Raw genomic sequence first — 22,080 nt, 5'->3', positions numbered from 1 at the left:
TGTTGTGAGAAAGAAACCGGAAATTCATCCAGGTATAGTTCCCGGGTTATTTAGCACTGGGTCATCGTCTTCTATGATCTTCAACCTCCAGTCGTTTCACCGGAATAACTTGAAATCTTTCATTCATATTAAGGTAAATCGATCGGCGATAAAAAAAATAGAGAAAGAAATGATTTTTCCGTTTCGGTCGAAAATAAGCTAGAGAAAGGCTATCATCTCGTCAAATTTTTTCCTGCGTCTGTGACATGCTACATCTTGACGTATTATACGCTTGGAAACGAGCATATGGGAATGTTCTCAACGGATGAAGTAAGAAACTTCCCAGGTCTAGTTTAGGTAGCATGGAATATTTCCGTGTCGACTCACACGAGATAATCTTCTTCCAACATTTTTGTCCTTTGTTAGACAGTGAGAAATGCTTTTGTTCCTCGGTCACTGAAATAACTCTGACGATTGTCATTTGCCCATACCCATTGGTCTTTTGGTGATTATGAAAGCAGGAAACGACGCAAGAGAGCAGTCGTGCCAGCGATCCTCTAAGATAAAACAAGGGAATATTCCGTAATTGACGTCACTTTGCGCAACATTTCATCATATTTGAAGTAACCTCCCATTCTCTTGTTTTAAACAATCCCCAGAACTAGAGTGCCTCGTGTTTTTTTCGCATTGAGTGAACTGAAATTTAACTGGTGGGTGCGTTGAACTCAGGATCGCATTTTCCCCGGGTCATTAATGAAATAAAACCTCGAGCGACCACACATCATATGGAGCTCATCGATGTGTAATCAGAATTCAGATAAGGTGTCGTGGTTCAAATCTTTATGAACTCCTTATAGCGATCGCAACCTAGGGATTACCCCTATATTTTATTCGGACGATTAATCGTATGGAAAAGCTTGTTTCACTGACCCATAGTCGATTCACTATTGGATTAGTCACCAAAACTTTAAAAAAATTCTGTTATCCTAAGTGTGGACGACTGCGATAACATGTTCTGTCTAATTTTTAATTTTTGGACCCATTTGACCAATGGTTTCCTGGGTCCACTTTTATTTTACTTCACAGTTAGTTGGGGATTCCTTTGAATCTTAGTTCCCCTTTTTACAAACAATAATGAGACATAAGGAAACAACATACATAACAAAACAGACAAAAAGACAAAAATAATCAGACATAAGGAAAGTTTTTCTAAAATTTTAACATCTACAGGTGCTTATATATGTTGGGAGTTAAACTAATGATAAACAATTCAAGAAAAAAAAATCACTCAATAGACATATAGAATACATTGCTACATTTTACACAAAATATTTCCCAGTTAGTTCGCTTGTTGTGGTTCACTATTTGCTGGTTTTCTTATTGCAAATTTTCCGAGCAGGTTATTGTTGTTCTTTAGGCAGAATGTAATCATTTCCCTAAAGCTCGTTAGCTTCTCTTCCATATTGTTCCATAAGAGTTGCCGCTCTGTCTCATAGTAAACACAATCCTCCACTCTGTGCTCTGCTGTGTCTTCTTTTCCACAGTTACAAAGAGGGGTATAACATTTCCCTATGAAGTTTAAGTAGGAGTTAAAGTTTCCATGTCCGGTTAACACTTGTGTGCTTGCTGATGTGTGTTTAATATTTAATTTAATCCGGTCATCTATGTTCGGAAATATACGGTGTGTTTTCCTTCCCTTTTCTGTTCTGTTCCATTCGTCGTTCCATTCTCTATGTGTTTCCTGTCTCAGTAGTCTTTTTAATTTTGATATTTGTACTGCATTTTCTGCATCTAACGAGAGGTTGAAATACTCTATATTTAATTTTTTCCTCGATTTGTTTATAGCAATTATTTCCCAAATTCGGTATTTTAGAGGTGGAGTTGCAGCCACTATACAGAGTGCGTCGCAGATCACGGTGGAATAGCTGTTGCACATCGCTATCAAGCAGGCACGCTGTGTCTCCTTTAGCTTTCTCTCGAATCATGCGAGATTGACTCTATGGGACCAAATTTCGCACCCATAAGTGACAATGGGTATTACTACTCCCTCATAAATGTTTTCCATCGGTTTGAGGCCATATGTACAACGGCAAAGCCTTCTTATGGCACCAAAGATAGTCTTAACCTTCGAGCAAGTGTAGTTCACGTGAGGTTGGAAGGTAAGTTTATCGTCTATGTGTATGCCGAGGTATTTAAAGGTCTTCGTTCTCTTTAGCTATTTCCCATTGATTTAACATGCCGGGTTTCTTAATATTTTTGCTCCTAGGGTCATGTATTGGCTTTTTTTTATGGATAACTTCAGTTTGTTACTTTTTGCCCAGGTTTCTAGGATAAGTAGAGTTTTCTCCGCCAACATTTCCAGCTCTTTTCTGCTGTTTCCAGGGATAGTTACTGCGATGTCATCCGCGTATGCGATAATATCGCACCTATCCGGGAGTTCTTCTCTTAAAAGCGAATTGGTTAAGAGGTTCCACAAGGTTGGGCCAAGAACCGAACCCTGTGGGCACCCCTTCGTGGCTACTTTAGAGAACTTGAGGTGTTTGCTGGAGTATTCTATCACGCGGTTGGTAAAATAGTTTTTGACTAATTTTATTAGGTTGTTGGAGACCCTTAAATATTTTAGTTATTTAATTACGGATGGCCACCAGACGGAATCAAAAGCGCCTTTTATGTCTATAAAAACCACCATGGTGTATTTGCAATCGTTGTTAGTTAGTCTCAGCAGTTTAGTTATGGCATCAATCGTGCTTCTCCCTGGAGTAAACCCGTATTGCTTGGGGTGGTAGATCTGGCATTCCCCAGCCTCTTCTATAATTCTCTTTTTAATAAGTCTCTCCATGACCTTTCCCAGCTCTGGGAGGAGAGTGATTGGTCGGAATGCTTCAGCGTTCGCTGGGCCTTTACGCTTATCCTTTAGAATAGCGTGTAGCTTCCCAAGTTTCCAGGTGTTCGGAAAGTATGAGAGGACTATACAATCATTAATGATATTGGTTAGCTCTCCTGAGATAGGCTGACACAGTTTTCTTATTACAGTACCCGGAATCTGGTCGTGGCCGGGGGCTTTGCCATCTCTTATCAGGTAGATGGCTTCACTGACTTCCTCGTCTGAGAAGAGCCTTGCGGCGCTTTTCTCAAGCGGTTCATTGTACATTCTCCTGGTAGACTCGTGGTAACAATTATCTGATTGATCTTCGTCAGGTAGAAGGGTGTCCAACATTTCGTCCATCCATTCTTCTATCAGCATTACCTCACCCTTGTCATTTCGTCTAGTCCCTGGTATTGTTGGGAGTTTCAGTTTATCTGAGAACAGCTTGTAGATAAAGCCCCAGGAGTTGTCTCCAAAGTTTTGTCTAGCAAACTTTCTCCAAGCATTTTCTTTGGATTTTTTAATACGTTCCTTATATATCCTTAGCTTTGCTAGGTATCTCAGACGATGGATTCCTCTGTCCTCGTTTCGACTCTTTTGGAAGACGGTTCTCAGTTTGTGGACTTGCTTTGAACATGTTTGTGGGTTTGTGGGCTTGCTTTGAACATGTTCTGTCTGTGGAATCCATCCGCCCGACCCTCACGGAGCGTACTGTAGCGAATGCAAATCTGGTGCTTATGTAAAAGAATTTGCATAAGAGGGCTGTCTTTTATTTTTCATTTGCCCTTAATATTACAGATAATCATGTAGGGCCATAATTAGATGCTGTAGGAATTCACTTTAAAATTGTTGAGATTTGTTAGGTCGGAGAATGTTGATAGCTTATAGACGAGAATGGAACAGGTTATGAATCAAGAGGATAAAGATTAGTTTAAAATGATTTAATTGCTTTTTCGCCAGTTAAAGTTGATTTTATTGAATGATCATATTTAAAATATTTATATTTGGGTTTAATTTGTTTTAAAAATATCTTATGCACTAGAAAAAGCATACGAAGATTTATTTATTAATTTCTTCATGCTCATATGCTTACAATAGACAAAGCGAGTGGAAATAAGGTCGCTGGATAGTTATTGATTGAAATCAACTTACGTGTAAATTGTGGCTTCCCAACGTGAACTATTTCGATGTCACACTCTCTCGAATCTCCATGATCCCTCCACAGCCTCATTGCAACCTTTTCGTAATTACTTTCCAAGGATTGTTTTGGAATTAATTAATATGCGTTCTGGGCTACGAAAAGATAGGATAGGAAGGGGAGAGACACGCGTGATGCCATTGCAGTAATGAGATCACTAATGGAGAGGAATGTAGATGCTATCAGGACATATTTGCCTGTTTCGTATATTTCTAAATGGCGTGAGTGAATTGGGAAAAACTCTTGAGTATATTGCGGAAAATGGGGATAGATTGGAGGGAAAGGAGGCTAATCCGCAACCTGTATATGTCTCAGACTTCTCAGGTTCGAGTGGGGAACGGGGAGTCCGGATGGGCAGTGTTTGGAATAGGTGTAAGGCAGGGTTGCTCATTGTCACCGTTGCTGTTCAACCTGTATGCAGAAGAAATGATTAAAGAGGCATGGGAGGAACTGGAGGTAGGAATAAAAGTGGGCGGAGAATTCGTCAAATCAGTTAGGTTTGCTGATGATCAAGCTTTAGTTTGTCAGTCAGCCAAGGGGTTGCAAGCATTGCTTAGTGAATTGGTAATTCAGTGCGACAGGTATGGGATGAGAATCAATATTAATAAAACAAAGGTTATGCGATTCTCTAGAAAGAAAAAGGCCAAGCTATACATTAAAATAGGAGGACAAAAACTAGAGCAGGGAGAACAGTTTACGTATCTCGGTAGTGTTTTGGACCAACACGGTCAAAGTAGTAGGGACGTAAGGAGAAGAATTGCGCTAGGCAAAGAGGCTTTCACAAGGAGGAGGGAGTTGATGACGGGGACTTTGAGTAACGATGTTAAGAAAAGACTCGTAAAAACTTTGATATGGAGCGTAGCTATGTACGGTGCGGAAACGTGGTCATTGAAGCAGGAGGATAGATGCAGATTGGAGGCTTTTGAAATGTGGGTGTGGAGAAGAATGGAGAAGGTGAAATGGACAAAGAAGAAAACAAATGAGGAAGTACTTGGTATGGTGGGCGAAGAGAGGGGTTTGTTGGGAGCAATCCTATGGAGGCAGGAAAAGTGGATGAAGGGGGTGTTGACCGGCAGTGGGATGTTGAAGACTGTGATAGAGGGTAGAATGTTGGGCAAAAAGGAAAGGGAAGGAACAGGATAGGGATGTTGGACGGGATGAAGGGAGGAAGAAAGTACTCAGAGATGAAGAGGGACTTGTTGTAGAGTAGGATGTTGGGTTGTGTTTTGTTGGGAGAAACAATATATTTACTTGGTAGTTGTGTCCATCCAAAAAACCTACCTCAGCCGGTAGATTACCTTAAAAAATGCATTGATTGTGTAAATACATTCACAGATCTTCCTGAATATAGGCGGTTCAAAGCTCAAGAGTAGTAGGGAGCTACCAGATGTTTGCGTACGTTTCGTCGTATTCTTTTCGTAAAATAATAATAACGCGATGAAAATCTCGGAGGCAAGGGTTTTGGTTTCGTATAAGGTGTTATAGTTGTTCTATGGTATAAAATGTTATTTCACTCTTGCTATGACATTCTATTAACGTCAATATAAGTTTATCAAACGAAATCAAAATTATTTGGTTGATTCATGAACGCGTGCAATTCAGGAGTAATTGATTGACTCGGGTAAAAGGATCAATGCTGCCTTTTATTCTGAGGAAAGCTTGAAACAATTATCTGATTTGATTTTCCGAGCAAAGCTAATGCAAATTCTTATATTCATGGAGAGGAGGAATAAGGGAAGGAAACAATACCACAAGCTTTGGTTTACTCGCAAAGAATAGATGTTTGTCCCTCTCTTTGCGTCCATGAATAGTCGTTGCGTTCTCCGCGACGCTCACAGAGCACCGCTCGCGTCTGCGAAATCTCTGCCTTTGGGTGCTTTTTCAGGTTCTCCTGTGATCAGCGGTTCTTTTCTGCAGAGATCTCTCATAGACTACACTTTGTGTTGTTCCTCGCGGAAGTGAGAGTAAATTCCGTCCGTTCCGCTCTTTAGGACAGCGGCCGAGACTACGAACTGGTTCGTCGATTCCATTAGGCCGAATTAAATCGGTCGAATTTGTTCACATCTGTTGACTAAATCCGTGCCAGCCCCAAGGGAATATGCTGCGGGCTGTGTTGCAATATCGAAAAATCTTTTCAGCTTTGTGTTATTCTTTTAAGATTACGATTGCGGGGGGTCATAAAATAGATATCACAATTCGGTAAAGATGAATGCAGTTTAATACTAAATAGTCCTTCACCACGAATGCTAGCGAATTTATCTAAAATATCAATTGGACTCACCGAAAGAAGAAATAATTTGCCGGCAATGCCGGGTAAAAGGGAGCAAATTACGAGAGGCAAATTACGAGAGGCAAATTGTCAAGAAAGCCAAGATAATTATTTGCCTAATTACTCCTAATTCAAGTTAAAACGTTGTGCATATATTTACAGATAAATTTCCCAAATTTTCACATTTTGATAGTGGTTTTTGCCACGTATGTCGTCTTTCCCCGATGCACGGCCGAGAAAAACACCGTAAAGTGTCCGTGATGGCACAATTTCTCACCGCTGAAAGGAGGGAATATTCGTGTAGATATATCTTATGTCAATAATGAAATAATGGATAAGGCCGGCTTGAAAGAAAAATAACAGCTATACAGGTATTTTCAATCAATGAGGAGAATGTATGAAGTTTTCGTTCGGACATTTCACCAATGGAAAAATAAAAAGTACATATTATGGGAACAGTCAACCCCAGCCGCACTCTTATAAATGGGCTGAGGATGGGCGAGGGAAATTAGAGAAGATATATGCAGTAAATCAATAAAAAAATATATTTTATTTTTAGTTATTTTTTATATTTTTTTATTGATTTGCCGAATATATCTTCTATGATTACCCTCACCCATCCTTTGCCCATTTATAAGAGTACGGCTGGGGTTGACTCTTCCCATAATATTCATAAGGCTGTAGTTACCGTTCGCTTAACACAATAAAAAGTACTAATAGGTATTCATAAAACCATTAAATTAACATGCTACCCGTACCTTGGGCAATTATTTTTAGTCGAACTTCGAATTCTGGCATTGGACCAATGATTTTCCAGTGTAAATATGAAACTGCATTTTCAAAACTCGCGAGATAACATCTTCTTTCATATTAGAGTATGATGATTTCTCAGACTTGTAGTCAGTTCTTAAGAGAAGTCTTCAACACCAAGCTTATATCTCTAATACAGTTTCAAAATTTTATTCCCACTCCAAAAACGCAAAATCTTCGTTTTCGACAATTTCAGCCACGGGGGTTGTCTACTTCGCAGGAAGCAGCCATTAGCACAAAACATCAAGTTCTGTAAATTAGGTTCCGTATTTCTGTAATTAACTGTATTTATTAATTGTTGAACATGTGTTTAACGCTCATTTCAATATCCTATTTTAAATCCCATTTTATCAGCTTGGCAAATTTGATGTCTAGGGACTTGAAATATAACTCAAAACTATAATCAATGTTCAATGCAACAATTTCAGAGTGTAAAAATCATTCCCATTGACCAGTTTTTTGCAACTTTGAAATTGTTGCATTGAAATCCATATTAGCGGATAAATCCGTCAAAAATTACTGTCACGACATCTCCCGCCGTTCTAGGAATTTATAATAAATGATGTTAAATTTTGCAGCCATGCTGTTAACCGATTCAATTTCTGGAAGTATACGAAACCTGAGAACTTTAATAGTTTCAAGGGAAAGTATACAGAAGCACATACATGTAAGATTATATTTTCGTAGTAACAAAAATATGAATCTGTGCGCTGCCACAGTAGCCAAAATTAAGAATTTTCAGCTGATTCACACTTCTTATCGCCCTTACCATTTGTGCTTTTTGGAATGTGTGCCCTCTAGTTAGAGCACATCTGTCCCTTTAAAAAAATATGTTATGTTTTATTGCATTCAATGATGCCAAATGTCTTTCCACCGTAGTTTTCAGTGAAAGAGGCTACATTAAACAAACTCGCCCAATAGGAAGATCATGAAATTAAATACGGTTAATTGTATGTGAGAATTTTAGAGTTAGTAGAATATTTTAGCAATAGTAAAAAGTTTATTTGCACTTCCTCTTCAAAGCTCTACACAGAAGGGTAGGGATAGTATGAGAAGTAGGAAAAAGTCGCATCTGCCGTTTCGTATTTGTCACATTCCCCACTGGCCAACTTTCAGGCACTTATATGTCATCATCAAAGGTAACGATTAGCGGTAGGTTCCAGACGATCCCTAAAAAACATTATATATCTTCATGGCCTTCCCAAGCACTTCCTCCCAGCTTGTAGCTCTTATTTCTCCCACATAATTTCCTCCTTCTGATCTTCATACTACTTACCAACTTTCATGCCATTCAAAAACCATATTCTCTGTCGGACCATAAAGGCTTCCAAATTCACGCCAATTTTCCTTCTTAATCTTTTCTTTACATCTAAACTAGAATCGAAGAGATCATGACAACATTTTTCTAGCTTTTATGGTAGATTGTGGATGGACCCAATAATTGAGGAGTGCTACCCTGCTAACAAGACGCTCTAGCACCCAACGCTATAATAAACCATTTTTCTACTTTCATTTGTGCCGAAATGCCTGGTATTTTTTCCCTCTAACTCGCATACCGTTTATTATTGTCCAGTGTCTTTTCATTCAGAACTTAAGCTAAAGGTCGAATATCAATAAAAATAATTACCTTGCGTACCCAACATTCTCCCCTCTATTACAGTCTTTCCACAGTCACTACCCTTCAACGTATCCTCCATCTAATTTTTCTGCCATCGAATTTCACTGAGCAACTTCTCATCGTCAATAATATGCAAAAGGATGTTTATCTTCCTTCTTAGCCAGCTTATTTTCACCATCATTCTTCATGCACGTGGCGTGGTAGTCGGGTGGGGAGAGCGCTGGAGCAAAATTTTCGGGTTTGATTCCGGGTGACTCCTCGAGGAATCTTTTAGCTTCCCCAAAGCGGCGTGGTATGTTGGGTTTCAAATGTTCCTGGGAAACCATAGTCGACACAGGAAGAGGAGCCTCACCTGAGGTGTGAATTACAAATGCCCCATGTTTTAGTATTAGGTGGGCTCTCACTTGCCAAACTAACCTTCGGATTGATTACCGAGGGTCTTCAAACCCATGACTCGAAAGCCTCGAATATGTGATTATATTTTGCCGCTCATACCGGATGTCGTCACCATACACAGTTACACGCCATCTTAAGGTCTTTATTAATATTTTATTAGATTACTCGTCATCAATTCGCCATAATCATACTTTGATGAATACTTTTTTCGCTGGCGAAATTGTTTTCCTAAGGCCCCTGTTAGTACACCCGTTTTTAATCACAATGCTGCCCTATGAAATGTTAAACCTACTCCAATATATAACTTCCTACATCAATTTTTAAATAAGCCTTCCCCCTTCTTGACATTCTCATTGTTTTCATTTTCTCATAATTTGTGTTTAGCTCTCATCTCATTACTTCTCGTGTTGATCCTATCATGCTTTTTACAATAACTGAATTCCCTTGACTGTCTAGCTAGCTATTTCCTGTTTAAATCTGACTCAATCAGCTCCCGGTACACCAATCCCATCTCTAACCCCCTCCCCAGTCATATCGTTGCATAAGGGACGTAAAGAAGGACAGGCGACAACGGACAACGCTGTCTTATTTCTCATTCATGTCATTACTCATTCATGTCATTACTCATTCAAAATTTTCTCCGCTACCCTTAGTTGTGCAGGTCGATGCTCACTGAGGGTGCGAATCACCCTCAAAAAATTATATATTGAAAGAACTTCGGGAAATGCTTCGACAGTTAATTGAATTAATTCGCTGATGTGAACCGAAATGCGAGAATGTTACGGTGTAAAAGTCATTCGATTTGACCGGGATTCCAGAATGAATATCCATAAATCCGGATGTAAGTTAAAGTATCCTAAGGACTTAGAGGCGACCGCTAACGAGGACGGGATGGAGTGGAGAAGGTACACGTGCCAACCAAGATTCGCATCAGAGAAAATCCAGGAGCCAGATGAAAAGGGTCTCGGGGCAGGCGAATCAATGAGGCTCCGGGACCCGGTATAAACATTTAAGCTGGGGCCCGCTGCTCGACTCGCCCCGGCGGCCGTAGCCCCGCTCAACCCTTTCCCCCCCCCCCCCCCCCCTTCCCGCCTCTACGAGTGAGAGTGTGTGGCGTCAGCGCGGAAAACGTGGATGACGTCACTGCCATCGAGCCACCACGGCCTCTCTCGGTCACTGGGACCATCGCACAGCGGATAGCCGTCCTCCCCTCCCCTTCAGCCCACACTTCCCCTTCCGTCCCTCCTTCAATCCCACCCCTCTTCCCCTCTCCGTCCTAGCTCCTTCCCCTCATCTTCCCGCTCAGCCAGCTCATTTCTCACTCTCGTTTTTTCCACACTCCGACCCAGGCGGACGGACGGTGCATCAGAAAGGCTTGGCTACAAAACACACGCACCGGTGCTTTCCACTCGAGGCGAAGCATTTTTCCAGCGGTCATAACGCATCAACCTGTTCGCCATCGCTGATCGGTGTTGGATTTCCTTGGTGAGACGTTCTTGAAAACGGGTGTCGAAGTGTCACCACCATGCCGAACTGCCCCAAGTGCGACAAGCCGGTGTATTTTGGTGAGTACTTGAAGTGTTTCTATTTCTTTGCTTACCTGACCTTGTTCCAGTATTCTTTTTTTAATTTTCGATTCCCGCTCGATTGAAACTGTACTCAATATTGTACTCAGTATTGAAACTGTGTCCAATTAAGCCCGTCTCGGGGTTACTTGATGGTGGGCAGTGAAAATCGTGATTCAAACCCGTCGACACTGCACGCAGCTTAGCAACAATGGGTAGTGGGAAGCTGAATGATGGGAAAGCCATGCCTCTGATTTGATTGGCCGTGGTTGTCACGAAATTTGATTTTTTTAATTTGAGAGTACTCACTTGTGGAGGGTGCAGTATTTTATAAAAATATTTGGAGTTCCTATATAAGCCTCTTAAAATTCTTTGGTCTTTAGAATTTAGGAATCAAATAAAAGTTAACTTTTAGTGAGGGAATTTGAAGCAGTGAAATTTCTGAAGATTATTGTTTGACGGGACGTAGCATTAGTGTGTAGTGATTTCATATTGATTCTTTATCCCCGCGATAGCGTGTTTGTTTTTGATTCCTCTCTCATTTTAAGAGGCAAAAATTGCTGCATTTGGGTCAAATGGAAGGGAAATGAAATTCACATTCCGGTTTGTTTACATTTCATGTTGGCTCTCATCATGAATATTCTGAATCTGAAAAATCAGAAGTGTTTCAGCAAGCAAAATATTCCTACCTATTACTATGGACAATAATATTGGCGCGATTATGATCTTGTATTTATTATTATCGGCGTCCAATCACGAATATGAGTTCGTTTTTGTGTATATTTCGGGGTGTTTTAGAGAACCGGACATTCATTCCTACGTATGAATTTTTATTTGTGTTCACAATTTTTGGTGCCCCAACGTACACGCCCTCGCGGATGTTTGCGGGGTGTTGTGTACGTGTTAATATTCTAAATCCGGCAGATATCAAAATATTGTTGACGTGTGTGATGGGAGGCATACCTATTCCTTGAACTTTATGAGGGTCAATTTAATGTTAAAAACCCTATTATTTTTTTAAGGATACTGCCGACGGAAGAGTTGATGAAATATTTTAGTATATGTAAATAATCTGAATTTTGTTTCGTATACAATTCATTGTCTTTCCACGTGTTTACAAATTACGAGAAAGGTGATATTTTTCCCTCGTGATTTTAAATTACTTTTTTTTCCTTTGAAAAATGTCTAAATATTATTTTTTAATATACCTCTAGTGCACAGAATGATAAATATTTTTAAAAATGTATAAAATAGTGGAGCTATTTATTTCCAAATTCTATGATAGTTTGTGAAAAGCCAGTTAGTGGCTGAGGAGAACCTGAACATGACAAATATTCTTAAAATTTCTTCCGTGATGTCTAGGAGTTGAAATATATGCTTTTCAAAATACACCTGGTTTATTCTTTTTCACTTATAATACAAAGGTTAAAGTAGTTAAGTGGTCAACCCAAGCCGTGGGTGTCTTAGAAAAACGCGTGCCCTAAGTACTAAACCTTTTGACTAAGTGTTGTCAAATTTACCAGCTCAATGGGAAGGTTAATCTGGTTGGTTATGTATTGGCGTTTGACTCCTGTTCAGCTGTTTCTGCCCTCGTCCTGCGCACACCGTCTTCGTTTTTTCGTATGCTGTTTTGTGCTCTCGTAAATTTATTATGTGAAACTACTCATTTCGCCAGCTGACCTAAAACTGAAGTGCTTTTATATAAATGATCTACCACCACGCTAGTATCACCGCATTGTAGCATGGGCTTTCATCCTTAAAACACGGTAAAAACTTCTTAAATGTAATAGTTCTTAAAATGTTAACCAATGTGATGGCTTGGTGTAAAGGGTTTTCAGAACCCCATTGATCTGTGGAGTCTAGAAAACCGTGAATCAAAATTAAAATGCGAGGAAAAAAAGATTTATATTAATATTTGTCGGGAAATACTCCTGCAAAATCGCATTTTGATTATACCTGCCACACTTTAAGCTATTTTCAGTGTTATGATTTATCACGCACTCGTAAAAATTCTTAATTAAGCAAGAAATCATTAAAATATTTAATTTAAAAATACATGAAGTGTGTTTGTCTGAGAAAATGTGGTAACAGGAAACATGTAACCGTTTCTCGTGGGTGCAGGGTAATACGTAGTAATATAGTAGTAGAATTACTTTTAAATTTTCAACCTTGAACCACCAGTTGTTTTGTTGCAGAGTCTAATTCATTCCTAAATGAAACAGTATATAGATGTTCGTGGCTCCATAGCAAATCGAATAACATAATCTCCATCCCCGAGGAATGGAATACCGTATTGAGACTCACCTGTACTGGAGTTTTTTTAAGCGAAGTCCCTAGTCCAATGAGTCAAGGGTACAGATAACATTTCTGTAAAAATTTGCACTCTTTTAGTAGGCTCCGGGCCTCAGAAATGGTACTTCTCGGAGCGTACCAAGTGAGGCGAACTCGGGCAATGTTCCGACGCGATTGATCATTTTGACTGAAGGTAATTGTTTATGACGTCCCGGTCTAATTGCTTCTTTCATGAGGCGAAAGCGGTGGTCCGAGCAGAATGTCGACTGCCCATTTGAACTGAACGGACCATTTGCGTTTGTAAGGTCTCCCGACTAATTATCCTGGTGGCTTCTCCCCTGCGGGAAGCGTGCACGTAATACTACCGTGTCCCAGCTGACGTCCAGCCCCGCATAAACGTGGTCGTCCCGCTTCGCGTGTGCATTCACTAGGACGGGATCGAGCCCGTGTGCCCACAGGGGCTCTCGCATTATTCCTCGCATGTCAAGGCGAGAATCATAAAAGCTCGAGTGTATCCTCGGGACTTGTAAATATGAGTAGGGCTACGGGAGCCATCTCCTTGAATTGGGAAAGTTCAAGTCGCAACATCAGGGGAGGCCGGAGTCTGTGGACCCTTTCCCCCACCCCTCCTTATTTGCCGCTGGTATGTTGCGATCGATGGATTGTAAGCCGCGCTCGGGTTTAAATAAGAGAGTGAGATACCAACTCGGGCGTTCGCGAGCCGCACGCCAGTTTTCTTTTTCTGCACGCTTCCGGGCACCGTGCGCTCGCGTCTCCACCTTTCGCATGCAGGGCGGGTGGGTGGGAAGGGAAAAAAGGATGTCGGCGCGGTTTCGAAATCTCGCGCCGATCGTTGAGCATGCAGTTCTTATGCCGTCGCTCCGTCAAGTGATTAACGAGAAGTGCGCTCCTTCTAAGTCTCTTTTGCCCTCGTCTTCCGCTCTATCGTGTGCCTCGTCTGCGTCGCAGTCACCGCGTGCGCGTACCCAGGCCGTGTGCCGAGACGGTGTGCTGTGGTCCATGATTTTACAACGCATTCCACCGTCGATTTTCCCTCTGAGAATTTAAAGAGGATGCCGAGGCGAGCTCGTGACCCCGTTTGTCGTCCATCCATGCAAAATTCCGATATTTTTCTACAGCCATGGCCTCTGTGAGCGGTTTGGTGGTCCGGTTATTAAAAAAATGTAATTTGCTGCTGATGCCGTGGTTAAAACAAATATTAATATTTGGGTCAGTTGAACATACTATTGGTTCAGTACCGCAATATATACTGTAGCCATATATCCCTTATGACTGCGGACTTTCTGCAGAGTTTCAATCTTGCCCCAGTTAAGACTATATTTTGCTATTAATTTCACCTGACCTGATCAGGTTAACAACCTGAGAACAACATATTTGGAATAATTAATGGTGAATATTTATTGTGTGTGGTGGGTCCATTGAGTTATGATTATTGGTATCTGTTTAACATACTAATGAACATCCCACTGGTAAGAACAAGATTTAATGCTGATTTTTTCGCTTTCAATTGTAAAAATTTATTCACGTGTTGATTTTACACCATGCTCACTTCTCTGCTAGGGTGAACATTTCGTTCCATCTCTGCCCGAAATACTGCTTGGTTAGGAAAAGATTGAATAAAGTCAAACATTCATAATAAAAATGGATTTGCTAATCTAGAAAATTATTATCTTTGCCAAGGTGGAAACTTGGATTGGCCATTTTCTGGTATTTTTGTTGAATTTACCCTAGGTAGACATGTTACGAGACGCGGTAACAATGGAAATTCACCTTTATTGCCTTCGTTGTTAGTTTTTAGCGCACGATTTGATGTTTAGTTTTATTAGTTGCGTTATGTTAGTCATCCTTTTTTTGAGAAACCAACAATAAATTTTTTCAGTGCTATATGAAGGCAGCCTGAAAAGTCTGATGCATACGTACAATATACACACAGATATCGTAGATTGGTTGACTACTTTTCTCGATCGTCATATTCAATGATCTAAGTGATCTTTTCAGCCATTTAAGATTATTAAAAGTATTGAGCTCGAATAATCATTAAATTCTCTTCTCCTCCAGACAATGAACGGTGCTTGGTTACTTACTTTTCTGCAATTTCATGTTAAAATATTGGCGTATTTCCCATTTGTATGCGTACAATTGTTGTCGAATTGTAAGTAAACTTCTCCCCGCCTCTATCCCTGGGAAGAATTATAAGCATTAATGTAAGTTAACACGACCCAAATTCCCCCTAATGGCTTCGACACGAATATTCCCGTTTGCTCCGTGGCCGTTTTTCTCTCTCTCTTTCATCTGCCCCTTTTATTTATTTTTTTCAAGTCGTGGTTTCTCGTTGGCGACATTTCGGCGGGTGATCGTGCCTCAGGCGCGATCCTCGCCCGCTTTCGGCGTGTCGAGGCGTCTAATTGCGAAAGCCATGGCAATCGGGGTGAAACCGCGGGAGCGTGAAAGTGCTCAAAGCGCTTTCCGGAATGGACGGGCGGGAGGCCGTGACCTCTCCCCCGTTCTGGCCTGGGAAGGGGAGACGATGATGATGCTAATGGCATATTCGCGCCCAGGGCTCATCTGTGGGCTGTGTAATTTTTTCGCGCTCTCTGCTCCCTGCGCCAATTAACACGCGTTTTTTCTTCCACGAACACATGGGACAAAATGCTGAGGTATTCGCAGTGTGTACGGATTGGCATGCGTAGGTATACATTTATATTTCAGTTAACTTTGATGTTGACTCCCGGTATGAGATATGTGGGTCACGAACCGATCGAAGTTTTTCTATTTAATCCCGGGGCATGAAGAAGAGATAGTGTGTCATTATCGACATAACGAGTGACAATTATCCTCTTTGGGGGATAATTATTTTATTTCTGGCATCGCATTAAATTATCAAATTCTGTTAATGTCACCTTTAATATTATTTTCCTCTACAATTTGGGGCACTTCATTGCATTTCGGTCTATTTGGCAATGTCTTTTTGTTTTAACTGTGTAAGTCCGTGCGCCTCCAGTCGTTTTAACTGAACATATACTAATTGGGAAATAACTTTTTCTATGTTTAAATAATCTATCTATTTCTGAGAGTAAATTTTGTCGTACAAAATGAATGAAAGCATACAGCATCAAAACTGTGTATAGGATTAATGTTTGAATTTTTGATCTTCCTGGAAAACATCCGATTCATAAAAAATTCTGTTCAGTGCTCAATATACTTCTGTTAAATTCCATGAAACTGCGGGAGATGGAGATGCCGCAGCCGTAACTTTTAACGGAGTCATCCGCTAATATGCATTTTAATGTAATAATTTCAGTGTATAAAAATTATTCGCGTTATTTGAACTCTTTGATTTGGATGGAAATGGTTAAAGATTAGAAACCCTTGAGATACAGAGGATGTCAATGTAATTTGAATATGACCCTTGGTACTATTCCAAATTTACAAAAGGGAATATTGTGTGCGTATTATTTTTGGAATATTTTTTTAACTTTTGTCCTTGGACTTATTCATAGAGGATATAAGCAATGGATAAGTGGAGTGGATGGTAAACCTCTCTAGATCAAAATTAATTTATGATTAAGTTTTTTGCAGTTCGTCCACAGGCGGAAACACAAGTGAAAAAATTATTTCCAAAGGGAAAGCAGGGAAAAACACAGGCGAAACAATTCTTTCCAAATTCTTACCAGAATTGTTTCCCTGCTTTGTTCATTTACTTATCAATCCACTCTTCTCATTCCCTCTGTTCACTCAATGCACCATGAATGTTAATTTTTTTTCTTTCAGTCAGTGTCCTATTATACAAATTTTGACTTTTGGTCTTCAATGGTGGTTTTCATTTGCTGATGTTTTATGGTTAGTTGGATCTCCATCCAATTTGCTAAGTGCCATGTTACCTTTGGTATACTTGCCTTTTCTTTAATTTGTCACCATTGTGGATGATAATACTTGATACCTGCTACATCCTAAGTTTGTTCAAATTTCTTTTAAATGTTTTGGAAAAGAGACCAAAAAAGGCTGCTCCTGAATCCGAATCTCGAATGTGACCATTGAAATTTTTGTACTAGTAGCATGCGCAGGACGTGTCCCGTCATCGGAAAAACGATATCCTTTCATGATTTCCAGTGTAAATCGCATTGTCCTTAATTTCTATTCTTATAATTCCGCATTTTTCCGATACTCAGTTTAGCCGTCCAGCATCCTTGCTCTTATTTTCAAAAGTGCGTTGCTTCTGCTCCTGGCAGTAAATCGTGGCGTGTGCGCGTGCCGAATGGATTTTTGAAATACCCAAAGATGACAACGGCAGAAATGCCCTCTCCGCTTTTGTTTTTTTCCCTGCCTCAGGGGTCTGATTTTCTGATCACCGTTGTTTTTGCGAGACCCGGAACAAAGCGTAGCTTGGGCGACATACTAGTCGGAGTGAGTCCTACGGCAGTGAAGAATTCCCTTTTTTGTTTCCATCGCGAGTGACGGCAACAACTAACATAAATAACCCCCAGATAACCATCCTTTCTCTGGTTCTAAGATAATTGTATTTCCGGATATTTGGTTCATATTTTACGGCTGGGATAGTGCCAGAAGGATTCGCAGGTAGTTAATTCTTTTGCTTACACAACCCGATTTTCATGGTGAATTTTACACTTCCTTGTAGATGCACACCACTTTTCTGAAGAAATAGATAAAACAGTGTGAAAAAATCAGCTAAAAATAAATTTACATATATTCAAAAATACTAATTCCATTTTAATCGAACGCGGCCCAAGGATTTGTTTTTTTCGAGGAAATTGAATTATTAATGAGGAATATTAAGTTCTGGTATGCCAAGATATATTTTGTTAACTAGGTCATTTAAACCTTTCAAGAGTATTTACAGAAAAAAATCGTCAGTGGAAAATTGGAGTCCAGTTGATCGGGAAGTTTCGGTGACTATTAACGAGAAATGTCGTTAGCCTCTTGTTTGCCCTCACCTTACCTTTAACCTGCCGCCGTTCATGTTTCTCCTTGGATAAAATTTTATTGCAGGATAAAAATGGAAAACGCGTGGTTTAATTAGAAATCGGGTCATGTGTCGCATTTTTGTCTAGAGTATGGCATAAAATCCGGTAAATGACGAGAAGAAAGATATGAAATTAATATTTTCGACTTAAGTCATGTTTGACGTAGTCTATCGAGCTCACAAGCCCTAGCGATAACCTTAGCTAGCTGGACCGACTGCGATACCAGTGGCATGCGAAATGGGATAATTCACGTAATATACTTCATCAGATTTCGAACACTGAAGGAGAAAAATTTGCTAGAAAAGCTCGTCTTATGCTCCCCGAGAAACTCTGGAAAAGGAATCTAGGTAATGAGTATCGTTCGATTAGTTCGCATTGCCTCGAGTTAGTTACGAATAACTTATACCGGTACCACACGGTCAACGATCTTGCTAAGCCCGTGTTTTATGTATTCAGATTCGAGAATTTTCGGTTGAAGTAAATGCTCTTTATTTTTAAATGCTTGCTCTAGCAATTTTGTAATGTTGGTGCACACGTTTTTCTAGCCCTTGGCCAGACTAGTGGCGTCTACTCCGTTGGTTCAATGACCCAGTGGCGCCCGATCGTTTTCGAGGCTCGGCGGCACACCCTCTTGTGGGAGGGTCTGAGTTAGCATAAAATCAAGGAGTGCGTGACTGGATTACTTTAAGAGGTAGTTTGGGAATTATTCACTGACCGAAGGTAGAATGAGAGGATAATTCATTTCCACGAATTAGGATCGGATATCTTTCTTGGCAATTTTTAACGCGTACTACTATTATAGTTCAGCAGGATAAATGACTGAATTGAGATTAGAACGATTAACTGCCGAATCGACAGATAAGGTCATTTTCCCGCAAACTGCAACGGATTAGAATATGTGTCTTAGAAGTAGCCCATGAAATATGTGTTTAAATTTAAATAGCCTAGTTTTAAGCTCTTTTGCCATTTTAACTCTTTAATACAGCACAGCTAGAAGCTGTTCGAGTAGCATTTGAAACGTTGTGAGGCATGAAATAGCTGTTTTTGACGCTTTTCCGACCGTTTAAATTGCATTCCTTCTCATTTATGCCCAATCCTTTTAGTAATATGTTATGTGGCTGGTGCACTCCTGGTCAGAAGTCACCCCCTGCCACACACGAGCGATGGATTGCGGGGTACCTTACTGGAAATATCTAGGAGGAATTATTGTATTATTAGGTAATCCATCGTTCAAGGTAGATTTTGGATGGACAGATTGAACAATGATACATTTCTTTGCTTCTTACAGAATATAAACTGAAACTTTACAAATACCTAACAAATCACAAACTACCCATCTTCAATTTCGCATACTTCCGTCCTCTCATCATTACGTTTAATAGGCCTCCCCAATCCCTACCCTTCCTCATTTCCTCAAAGTTCTCTCCTCTTATCACAGTCTTTAATATCCCATCGCCAATTTTAATTTTCTGCAGCCACCTTACGTGTCTCTTATCGATATCTGCCAGCAATTCTCTCTCCTCCCCCACCATGCGAAGTACTTATTCCCTCATTTTCCTTTCTTTCCATTTCATCTTTTCCATCCTTCTCCACACCCATAGTTTAAAAGCACCCTTTCGATACCTATTATTTTACTTTAACGACCATGCTTTCGCACCTAACGAAACCACGCTGCATTGCAAATTTTGCAGTAATCTTTTCATTAGCATCCTTAGTCAACGTCCCCGTCGTCAATTCCCTCCTCCTCGGGAAAAGCTCTTTGCCAAACAGTTCTGCTTCAGATGCCCTTTCTACTTTGACCATTATGGTCAAAGGCACTTCTTAGATAAGGAAATTGTGTTTGCCTGCTCTAGTTTAATGCCTGGTAATTGAACGATGAACTTAGCCCTCCTCCTTCTTGAAAACCTCACAGCCTTTGTTTTGTTAATTTTTATCGCTTATATATCACACTGATTTTCTAATGAATTTAGAAATTATTGTAAACCCTCAGCCAACTAGGTAAGTAAAGCTTGAGTAGAAGGAATAGATAGTTAAATTGTGAATTCTGGGATGGGTGGGAATAAATAAATTAAATGATCTAAATGAATAAAGTAACGCGTGAAGTGATTCAGATGGGAAAGAGGAATGTAACCTGACCTGTACCAACTATGAGCGTTTGGAAGGCGGCCTCAGCTTTGGGATTCAGTTGCATTCGTACTTCAAATTGTACGATCAGGTTTGCTAGAGAGATCGAATCCTCGTAAGTGAGAAGGGACGGAAGGATAAGGATGAATTACCGGCACAGGAAAATCCTCATAAGTGCTGCCGCCATTGAAAATGTTTGCGTCCTACCATAAGGGGTCATTGAGGCAATACGTCCGTCAGGTTATATGTCATACGGTCGGGTTAGTCAGGTGAGTCAATTGCCCCCCTGCCAACAGTGCCCGTTACTGACTAACGGCTTTCATGGGTGTAGGGTCATCTCCCGTGGTTCGGCCCTTGGGAAACTGGCCAAGCCAAGAGGTCATTGGGATCCCAGGAACACCCGGGCACCAAAGGCATATGGTGATAAACAATTATACGTGTAAATATATAAAATTCCAAAATCCTTAATCCTTTCGGGAAAATTTGATTGAAGCTATTTGAAAAATTGCTTTTGGGAGCAAGCTGGCCTAAGATGTCGAATCTCTGATAGCAATGTGACTGGAGAGGTGTCTTTTCATCAGATGGTACATGTGACATGTGTACAGTGATGCGCTGATTCGGGGTACCTAATGCTTTATATCTCCCGCCTCTCCTGGATTTTTTCCACAATTTTGATGTAGGTAGCTTAAAAATTTGGTTTTGAGGATTGGATTAGTTCAATGGCAAGTGTACTGGTTCGCTTAACTGAGGTACTGAGTTACATTCTCAGTTGTGTTCATGTGGGCTCCTACTTGTGAGTCTTATGGATGACTCCTCTCACTGCAATTTCTCGCATGATTGCGCCCTTCTAGAAGCTTTTTTGTTCCGAAGACCAAAGCCAACCTCGACCTTTTCCACTCTCTTTCAACTAACTCTGACCATCCCAAAACACACTAAACGGCGAAAGTGACTTCGGCAGACTCGCCACTCCCACTAATACTACTTGACGTCATTCGGATATTCAATACACACAGGCCTGCATTTTCAGCAGATTCTCTTTTATCTATAAAATTTACTATTCAAATGGAAACTAGTGCCGGTTTTTCATACGCGGATAACAAGGTGCTATCGGTTGTATTGCGCTATGCAGGGCTCGGCGAACTCTGTTATTTCCATTGGAATGCCTGGGGGGCAACTCGTGTGAGAACTTATCACCGAGAAGGACGGGGATTATCTATGGGGACACGTCCAAAATAAACTATGCATCGCATGAGCCGTGGCGCTGCGAGATAAGAGGTCATCGTAATTGTTGTTTCAGATAGTTTGTCGATTCCTTGAGCATTGCATAGGCATATGCTGAGTCAGTGGGTCTGGAATCTTATCTAGTGGCGTTTGGGAAATATTTTCGAGGTATTCGCTTGGCTACGCCTTCGTCTCCGTCATTTGTTCCCCACAAATGTCTTCTGTTTCCATTATCAGTACAAGGAAGGTGGAACCGAAAGGGGAACGTAAATGAAATTTCCTGTTGCTTTATCCAGTGATGACAGTGCATTTTATTTCTCATACTCATTGAAATCCGCGCCGGGAAATCCTTCTGTGGGAATTGGTTCGTAAAATCGCTCTTTTGTCTTTTCCTGTCGCGACACTGGGATCGGATTATGAAGCCGTTTAAATAATTTTCTTCGCAAATTGATATTTCGTGTTCATAGTGGAAGTGCAGTAAGCCAATACGTAAGCCAACTCTGGGAACCCATGGCGTCTCATTTTAATTTTGGTTTGATGTTGTTGTTGATTGCTGAATTGCGTAGATGGATATAGATACGGATAAATAAAATAGGGTATCTACACTAGGATGGGGTGAGGATGAAGTTCGGAAGGAGAACACTGTGAGTGCGGACGGCCAAGGAATGGAAGGGATAGTTCAAACCAAATTCATCTCGTCGAGTATTTTTCCTTTAGGCTTGTTAGCAGCGAATAAAAA

At 40.5% G+C, this 22,080-nt stretch overlaps 1 protein-coding gene across 5 annotated transcripts in view; it reads left to right on the top strand.

Annotated features, from left to right (window-relative positions):
• Positions 1 to 22,080, top strand: part of LOC139687115 (cysteine-rich protein 1-like) — a 119,939-nt gene that overhangs the window by 19,095 nt on the left and 78,764 nt on the right. For 4 of the 5 annotated variants that reach the window (XM_071584234.1, XM_071584235.1, XM_071584237.1 and 1 more), the window contains exon 6: positions 10,486 to 10,662. Coding sequence is in view for 1 of the 5 variants with exons in the window: in XM_071584238.1 (XP_071440339.1) it covers positions 10,662 to 10,701 (40 nt within the window). In the remaining 4 variants the exon portion in view is untranslated. Of the gene's footprint in view, positions 1 to 10,485; positions 10,702 to 22,080 lie in introns of those variants that run through there. The other variant, XM_071584238.1, reaches the window with a different exon arrangement.

This window comes from Hetaerina americana, unplaced genomic scaffold (assembly GCF_022747635.1).
Source record: "Hetaerina americana unplaced genomic scaffold, ioHetAmer1.1.p SCAF_17, whole genome shotgun sequence".
Lineage (NCBI taxonomy): Eukaryota > Metazoa > Arthropoda > Insecta > Odonata > Calopterygidae > Hetaerina > Hetaerina americana.
This window is presented reverse-complemented; position numbering and strand designations above follow the sequence as displayed.